At 34.4% G+C, this 9,710-nt stretch overlaps 1 protein-coding gene across 1 annotated transcript; it reads right to left on the reverse strand.

Moving 5' to 3' along the window:
* Nucleotides 1-218: 218 nt before the first annotated feature.
* LOC119509303 (thioredoxin) lies at nucleotides 219-671 on the reverse strand. The gene has a single exon (XM_037803255.1). The coding sequence runs from the start codon at nucleotides 601-603 to the stop codon at nucleotides 286-288; it is 318 nt and encodes a 105-aa protein (XP_037659183.1). The 5' UTR covers nucleotides 604-671; the 3' UTR covers nucleotides 219-285.
* Nucleotides 672-9,710: the final 9,039 nt, after the last annotated feature.

The following is a 9,710-nucleotide window of genomic DNA, read 5'->3' on the forward strand; positions in this document are numbered from 1 at the left end:
CAATGCAATAAATTTAATTTGTATTTGTACTGAAATATGTTAAATGAATATTTTTTGTGTTCCTTTATCTCTGTAACACTTAAGTATTTAAGGATTTTGAGTGATATACATGGAGTCATAGCATTTTTTTTTTTTTTTTTTAAGAATTAATATTTTATTGTCATTTATAATCAGATGGCAGTTGGGTATATAGTCTTCATAAGTGATCTTTCTTTTTTGTAAATAAAAAAATTACAAAGTAAATTTTAAGCAGCTGATGGCTGGTTATGTTTTCAGAAAACATGATTAGCTTAATTCATTAATGGTGGCTTCAAGCTTTTCCTTATTAGCGCCAGAAAATTCACCCACCTTTTGTCCCTTTTTATAAAACTGAAATGTTGGCATGCATTTGACTTCACAATCTGCAGCAACATCCTGACAGTCATCCACATCTACTTCAAGGAACACCACCTTGCTATACTTTTCAGAGAGGGAATGGAAAAAAGGCTTGATCATTTTGCAAGGCCCACACCATGTGGCTGAGAAATCAACTACTACAAGTTTATCTCCAGCATCCTCCAAGGCTGACTTAAAATCTTCCTTGCTTTCGATCTGCCGCACCATTTTGGCTGCTGGGTGGGTTCTGACGAACAACCGCAGAAAAGGTAGAAAACCCAAAAAGCGGGACAGAGGCTGGGAAAGTCATAGCATTTTAGAATTGGAAAATGCTTCAAGTACAAATCCTCACTTAGTGGATGAGGAAACTCAAGCAGAAAGATGTGAATTACACAACAGAGGCAGAAATGCATTAGAATTTTTCTACTATTGTAATGTTTCTCAAACCGAGTTCTCGAACATAATCTCAGGTGACTTCAAAATAAGGTTATAGGTGATTCACTTTGAATTTTTTATTTAATGATAAATTATAAAAATGAGTATCAGCATAAATCGGATTATCTGGATGATCACTGTTACAACCAAGTACTGCTATGTGATTTGGTTCCTACGTTTATGTTAGTGCTTACAATTACTCATGTCACAAAGTTGAAATGATGTCACTTGAGTCTGTATGAACCCAAGTTTCAAAGTTACTCTATTAAAGAAAACTGGTGGCAGAAATGAGTCAACACGTGACATTCTTTTGTCAGAATGGCATGCCAAACCAAAGAGAACCTGTTCTTTAAGTATTTCTTAGATCCCAACTTTGAAAATGCTACTTGGAAAGAGTGCACTAGTAGTAACTATACCACAGTAAGTACATGCAAAGAAAACACTTTCTGTTTTAGATTCCCCTTTCATCTTTATTATCTTATACTTTTAATGTATTTTTCAGTAATGCATAATGGTAACCTGATCTCAAAATTACAAAAAAGACAGAGTATCAAATGATACCTCATGAAGTATGAGATTTATGTAATCTAAACTAGCAAACAAGTTCTGAAGTAATTACCATCATTCATTATGTGAACAGGTACTCTCTCCATTAGTATTACTGAAGTCTAAAAACAGAAATGGGGTAAATGTAAACAAGACTTCACACTCTATTTTTCTATTCTAACTCCAAATTAGCAAAACAACATCTCATTAATGTTTTTATTTTGATTTTTATTGGCTTTACTATTTTGGTTGTATTTAAGGCAGAAAGCTCTCTTGGATTTATATTTCCATAAGAGTTATAAAAATAAGGAATCTAAATCTAATTTAATATTTATAGAGATTTTATGTAAATTCATAGTAAAATAGTTTAAGTCAACTCAGTATCTGGGAGGTATTTTTTTTTTTTCCTTTAAAAGAAATCTAGATTTTTTGAGAGAATCTGTATTACAACAAGATAGCAACTTTGTGGCAGGAAAGATATATTGGAAAAGAAGAGGGCAGAGTGGCGTAGAAGCAAAGAAGGCAACCAGGGTAGGGCTGATTTGCAAAGAGGTTTTAAATTGCATCTTAAAAATATTCTGTAGCCTGTTAAAATAGTGTGAGAAAATAGAAGAGGCATAGTGGAAAAAGCTCAAACTATAAATGCTTTACCTGATTATGTCAACATGTGATGATAAGCATGCAAGTGTGCATGGAATAGAATAAAATTGATTTAGATAAACAGAAATCTCTACCCTCCAAGATCTTTACATGCAAACAAAAACAATGAGAGATGGGAGGGGGTACAAACCTACAAACATTTTAACCACTGACCAAATATGTGTCAACAGCAAGATAAACTAAAGAAGACTTGAAATTAAAGATTTATTTATGTTACATTCTTTACTCTTCATGGACTATATGATTGGATAATAATAGAAGTGTCATTTTTCTCCTTCACTCATTCAATTAGTCAGGTATTCACCAATGATTTATTGGGCATTCACACGCAACGCACTATACTCAGACAGTCTGTCTATTTTAAATGTCATTTTTGCTGCCTCTTAGGATTTTTCTACCTCCATGTTTCTACCTTCCACATCTTCACACACACAATTAGCTGTCCTAGATCAATCAGTGTGAAGGACACAAAGAAACCTAATCCACAAAGATGGAAAAAACAAACAAACAAACAAAGTTTTTCCAACTCCTTTCACCTACTTGTTTGTTTTCTTTTAGAAATGAATGAGAGATTCTGTTTGTCAAGCTGAGGAATCTCATTCACTGAAAAGTAAGCCTGTAAAACTTTGACCAAGACAGGAAAAAGACTGGAAAAACTAATCATACAGTATCTAAAACTCAGCAAAAAAAAAAAAAAAAATTACCTTGAGCCAAAATACTTTTTGTTGCATTAAGAACAAACAAGAAATGTTTACTTTCTTGAGATCTGGGGAAATATGCTTTTATATTGTTATATCTTACATATCCTTTAAACTTTGCTCTTTTAATTTGTATTTAGTATTCATCTACCTACGCTTTAAAATAGAGTAATCCAACTCTTGAAGAATCCTTTTGCTCATTAAATTAACAGTAATAATCCCTTGTTACAACTGGTTCCTAAATATATTTAGCTGCTAATCATTTGCAGAATATTTTTTAAAAGACAGTAGGAGAAAAACTACTCTCAATTTAAACTTCAACTACAAGAAACTCCTGGTAGGTAATCCAATACACAGAATGCAAATTCATTGACTCTATTCAGGGCCCAGTGCTTACTTGGGCGTGACTGACTCAGAAGCATTTGAATCTAGGACACCAAATCTTGGCAAACTTACAAACTAGACAGATCATTTTCTAGGTTTCCTCTTGATCGTCATCTATCACATTCCTAACTTACCTTTGATAATACACTGCCAAGTTTCATAGAATCCAAGACAATCAATGTAAGATGTATCATTTTTTATGTGCCATTAGAACATTTTTAAAAATCTGCCAGTTAAATTATGATAACCTGTAAACATCAAAAAGCAGACTGATTTCAGTTTTTAAAATGTAGAGAAAAAAAATGGCTATCTGTATCTAAGAAATAGTTTCACTGATAAAGCTTTCTGGCCCTGAGTAAATCCTTAACAATAGCAGAATTTCAGGTATCAGCCCTTATATTTGTTGTAATAACTCAGTATCCAAGTACTTTTATAAGGTAAATGTCTGTGCTCATGAAAAATTCCTATAGATCATATGATTGTTTATCTTGATTTCAAGTCTAAACATCAGTTGTAAATGCTGGTATAGATACTGCAGAGAATTTGGAAAATCTGTATTTATAAGGCTGAAAAGTCCATTTAGGCAAAGCTAATAATCTTTGCTAGAGACTGCAAATTTGCTTTTTGCAGCCAAGGTTCTAGTCAGCAAGAGATGGCTTTGTTGTTTAAGTGATATTTGAAAGCAATCTTTTTTAAAAGTTAATTATAACTTGATGGAGTATGTGAAACTATATATATAATATATATATATATTAGTTTTATATAAACAAGTATATACATATGTATATATACTGATGGTTAAAACTTAAAATTAGTGAATATAATGAGTGTTTTGATCAGTGTTAAGATTTCCCATGGCTAGATATTTATGGAATTTTCATGTATTTCAAAATGGATGCAAAGAAAATGTGTCCATTAGAGTTAAAATGCTTTAATCCATATAAAATATTCAAGTTCTAAGTTTTTCCAAAAGATCATAGGTCATAATTTAAACAGATGGTGGTGTGATCATTGGAAAAGCATTCAGCCATGCTGTCTTATAATGAGTTTGACAGCCTTGAAATTAGAGAAGCTATCAATGGTTGTCAGGTTTGGCAGCAGGAGACAATCACGGTCAATATAATTTAGGGTTTTCTCCATTACTATCTAGAAGCCATGCCAATTATAATTTTAAAAATCAAGTCAATACCCTCTTAGGAAAATTTTCTGAGTCTATACAAAGACTTATACAATTGATTATTATTTTAATGTGATACAGTAATTTCTCACAAACATGCCATAATAAATTTTACAGCTTTTCAGTATTTCACATTATCAAGTAGTTTCTCTGTTGTGTTTTACATTTCAGTCTTGCCAGGTGAAGAGTAATGTACACATCAGTACAAAATGATGGGACAATCATCATCAGTCTTTTGGAAGGAATTCAGAAAGATGGGTATTGAAATAAGTTATAACTCAGCTTAATCATACTAGTTCAAGAATTTTTTTTTCTAATTGCCTGTCATTGTACACTAAACATATATTTTAGTAGACTAAGAGATGTAGAGTTCCTGAGTAGACCACTTAAAATCTACATTCCATTTTATTTATTTTTCTACTATTTAGCTAACATATTTTCAACAGAATTAGATGCATGTGTTTTACTCTACCACATCAGAACCAAATGAGACCATGGGGAGGCTATAATGTGCATCTTAGTTCACCTAATTTTAATGGCTTTATGAGCAACCTGTAACGGAATACCCCTCAGCACCTTGTGAAATTAACAGACTGCCATTTACATGCAGGTCTAGGATAACATATCAGTGGTATATTTGTCTAATTACTGAAGTTTCCAGTTCCCTGGTGAACAAAGCAGGAGTAATGAACCATTTAAAATAATGTAACAGTAATGTTATATCTCAGTACTTCACAGAAAGTCACTGTCTCCAAGTAGGAAAAAGACATGACGAGTCACAGATGTTTGTCACACTTTGTAGATATGTTGGATGACATTTTGTAATGCTGAGAAATTTTCCACACTATTTTAAGAAGAAAGTAAAACACATAAATGCAGGCGTGGCATTATAATAGGGTAGCCATAACTATTGCAACATCTTGCTAGGCCTTCACATAGATCCAAAGAGAAAGGAATGTGTATTAGTTAGGGTTCTCTAGGGAAACAGAATCAATGAGAGATACCTATAAATATAAGATTTATAAAAGTGTCTCATGCAACTGTGGGTATGCAAGAGTCCAAATTCCATAGGGCAGACAGCAAACTACCAACTCCAATGAAGATGTTCGATGAACTCCTCAGGAAACGAACTGGCAACTTTGACGAACTCCTCAGGAAATGCTTCGCTGGTCAGCTGAAGAAGTGAAGGTCTTCTATCTGTCTCACTTAAAGAGTCTTCAACTGATTGACTGGATTAAATCCAGCCAACTGCATTCTCTCATTGCAGAAGACATGCCCTTTGGTGAGTCATCAGTCACAGCTGCAGCCAATTGACTGGTGATTTAATAAACCAGCCTGTTGGTTTATTAACCAGCCACAAATGTCCTGGCAGCAATGGTTAGGCCAGTGCTTGCTTGACCAGATAGCTGGGTACCATCACCTGGCCAAGTTGACACATGGACCTAACCATCACAGAATGAGAAATAATACTGCAATTTTAGCTGCTATGTTGCTGTCTCCATAATTGATCAATTCAATAATTGCTAAGTACAGTTGTATAAATTCTGCTCATGATTGTATCGACATATTTTCATACATAGCAAGCACTAAAAAACTGCATGTTTGTATTATCTTGAGACTTAAATTGGCTAACATGCTATTATCTGAAATCTTGAGTAATATAGCTGTGTCACTGAAGTGTCACACCAAGTATTTTGGATTTTTTTGGTTACTTTCACAGAATTGTTTATTGATGATTTCTTTTAAGATTTACTCATGTTCCTATAAATACAGACGGATAAGACATAGGGAAAAAGTTAATTCGTGAGGAAAATCTTAAACTACCAGAAAATAACTTTTACAATCACTGTTTTTAACACAATACTTAAAAGAAAGAATAGAAGGAAAGAACAGTAGAAGAAATTACCATGGCCTAACTAAAACAAAAGTATTGAAACACATGAAAGACAATAATGGGATCAATTCTAATTTGAGAGAATCTGGCCTAAGAATTTAAACATTTCCTAAATTTAAGTAATTTCTTCTTGGTATGCATCAACCTGTTGTCAAAAACTGTAAAGATGCCTGTTAAGCCTTCCTTCTTTTTTCTTGCTTTTGTGCATGATATATAACTTTATTCTTCTACAAGTGAACTTAATTTCTTTTTCTTATAACTTTCTTAATGCAATTTTATTGAGATATATTCATACACCATTCAGTCTATCTAAAGAATAGAATCAGTGGCTCACAGTGACATCACCTAGTTGTGCATTCATCACCATAATCACTTTTAGAACATTTTCATTACCACAATAAAAAAAAAGAGAAAAAAGAAACCCCAAACATCCCCTACCTTTTAATGTCCCCATCATTGACCCCTAGCATTGGTGAGGAACATCTGTTACTGTTGATGAAAAAATATTAAGATATTACTCTTAACTATAGTCCATAGTTTGCAATAGGTGTATTTTTCCCATATACCACTCTATTAATTGTTCATAATAGTTTCTTACTTTTTTTTCTAGTTCATGGAAGAACTTTTTAAAATTTGTACTGTTAATCACAGTCATTGTCCACCACAAGATTTACTGAGTTATACAGTCTCATGTTTTAACCTCCGGCTTTCCTTCTGGTGAAATATATGACTATAAACTTCCCCTATCAACCACATTCACTCAAAATTCAGCACTGTTAATTTTACTCACAATAATGTGTTACCAAAACCTCTATACATGTCTATTCATTTAGATCAACCTAGTTAAAAATTCTGCACATTTTAAACAACTGCTCCCCATTCTCTAGCCTCATTCTATCTCCTGGTAACCTATATTCTAGATTCTATGTTTATGAGTTTACATAGAATAATTAGTTTATATTAGTGAGATCACGTACTGTTTTTCCTTTTTGTTCATGTTTTGCGACTTCATTCCTTCTTACTGCTGAATAGTATTCCATCATATGTATATACCACATTTTGCTTATACATTCAACGATTGATATACACTTGGGTTGCTTCCATCTTTTTGGCAGTTGTGAATAATGCTGCTATGAACTTTGGGGTGCAACTGTCCAAGTCCCTGCTTTCATTAATTCTGGGTATATACTGAGTAGCAGGATTGCTGGATCATGGAGCAACTCTATATTTAGCTTTCTGAGGAACCTCCAAACCAACTTCCACAGTGACTATACTATTGTACATTCCCCCCAGCAAGGAGTAAGTGTTCCTATTTCTCCACATCCTCTCCAACACGTGTAGTTTCCTGTTTAATAGTGGTCATTCTAGTAGATGTGAAATGGTACTGCCTAGGGGTTTTGATTTGTATTTGCCTAATAGGTCGTGAAGTTGAACATCTTTTCACATACTTTTTAGCCCTTTGTATTTCCTCTTTGGAAAAATGTCTAATCATGCCTTTTGCCCAGTTTTAAATTGTGTTGTCTGTCTGTTTTATGTTGAGTTGTAGGATTTCTTTATATATTCTGGATATCAAATCGTTATCAGACATGTGGTGTTCTAGTTTGCTAATGCTGCAGAATGCAAAACACCAGAGATGGATAGCCTTTTATAAAATGGGGGTTTATTTCACTACACAGTTACAGTCTTAAGGCCACAAAGCGTCCAAGGTAACACCTCAGCAATCGGGTACCTTCACCAGAGGATGGCCAGTGGCGTCCGGAAAACCTCTGCTAGCTAGGAAGGCAGCTGGTGTCTGCTCCAAAGCCCTGGCCTCAAAATGGCTTTCTCCCAGGATGTTCCTCTCCAGCAAGCTTGCTCCTCTTCAAAACATCACTCCCAGCTGCACTCTGTGAGTTCCCTCTCTCTGAGTCAGCTCATTTATATAGCTCCACTGATCAAGGCCCACCCCGAATGGGCGGGGCCATGCCTCCATGGGAACATCTCATCAAAATCATCACCCACAGCTGAGTGGGGGCACATTCTGAGCAAATCCAACCAGCACCAAAAACATCTGCCCCACAAAACTACAAAGATAATGGCATTTGGGGGACACAATACATTCAAACCGGCACATGTGGTTTCCAAATATTTTCCCTCATTGAGTCAACTGCCTTTTCACCCTTTTGACAAAGTGCTTTGAAGCACAGACATATTCAGTTTTGCAGCGGTCCCATTTATCTATTTTTTTCTTTTCAGTGCTTGTGCTTTACATGTAACATCTAAGAAACCACTTCCTATCTCTAGATCTTGAAGATGTTTCCCAATATTCTCTTCTATAAATTTTATGGTACTGTATCATCTATTTAGGTCTTTTCTCCATTTTGAGTTAATTTTTGTAAATGGAGTAAATAAGGGTCTTTGTTCATCCTTTTGGATATGGATATCCAATTTTCCTGGCACCATTTATTGAAGAGACTGTTCTGTTCCAGTTGAGTGGACCTAGGGGCCTTGTCAAAAAATCAATTAAACATAGACACTCACATGTGTTTTTGAACTCTCAATTTGACTTCATTAATCAATATGTCAATCTTTATACCAATACCATGCTGTTTTGACCACTGTGGCTTTATAATATGCTTTAAAGTCAGGAAGCATAAGTCCTCCCCCTTCATTCTCCTTTTTCAAGATGTTTTTGGCTATTCAAGGACCCTTTCCTTTCCAAATAAATTTGATAATTAGCTTTTCCATTTCAGCAAAGTAGGCTGTTAGAATTTTGATTGGTGTTGCATTGAATCTGTAGATCAATTTGGGTAGAATTGACATCTTAAGGAAATTTTGCCTTTCCATCTATGAACACGGAATGTCTTTCCATTCATTTATGTCTTCTATGATTTCTTTTAGCAATGTTTTTTAGTTTTCTGTGTACAAGTCCTTAACATCCTTTGTTAAGTTTATTCCTAGATACTTGATTCTTTCGGTTGCTAATATGAATGGAATTTTTTTCATGATTACCTCCCCAGATAGCTCATTACTAGTGTATAGAAACAATACTTATTTGTGCATGTTGATCTTGTATCCTACCACTTTGTTCAACTCCTTTGTCAGCTCTAGTAGCTTTCTTGTAGTCCTCACCCACCTCCCAGGGCTTTCTAAATATAGGAGCATGTCCTCTGCAAATAGTAAAGGTTTATTTCTTCCTTCCCACTTGGATGCCTTATATTTCTTTTTCTTGCCTAACTGCTCTAGCTAGAACTTCTAGCACAATGTTAAATAGCAGTGGTGACAGTGGGCATCTTTGTCTTTTTCCTGACCTTAGAAGGAAAGTTTTCAGTCCTTCACCATACAGTACGATGTTCACTGTGGGTTTTTATATATGCCCTTTATTATGTTGAGGAAGTTTCCTTTGTTTCCTACCTTTTGAAGTGTTTTTATCAAAAAATGATGCTGGATGTTTTCAAATGCCTTTTCTGCTTCAATCAAGATCATGTTTTTCCCTTTTGATTTGTTAATGTGGTGTATTACATTAATTGATTTTCAGTGTTGAACCATCCTTGCATATCTG

Source organism: Choloepus didactylus, chromosome 14 (genome assembly GCF_015220235.1).
Source record: "Choloepus didactylus isolate mChoDid1 chromosome 14, mChoDid1.pri, whole genome shotgun sequence".
In the NCBI taxonomy this organism is placed as follows: domain Eukaryota; kingdom Metazoa; phylum Chordata; class Mammalia; order Pilosa; family Megalonychidae; genus Choloepus; species Choloepus didactylus.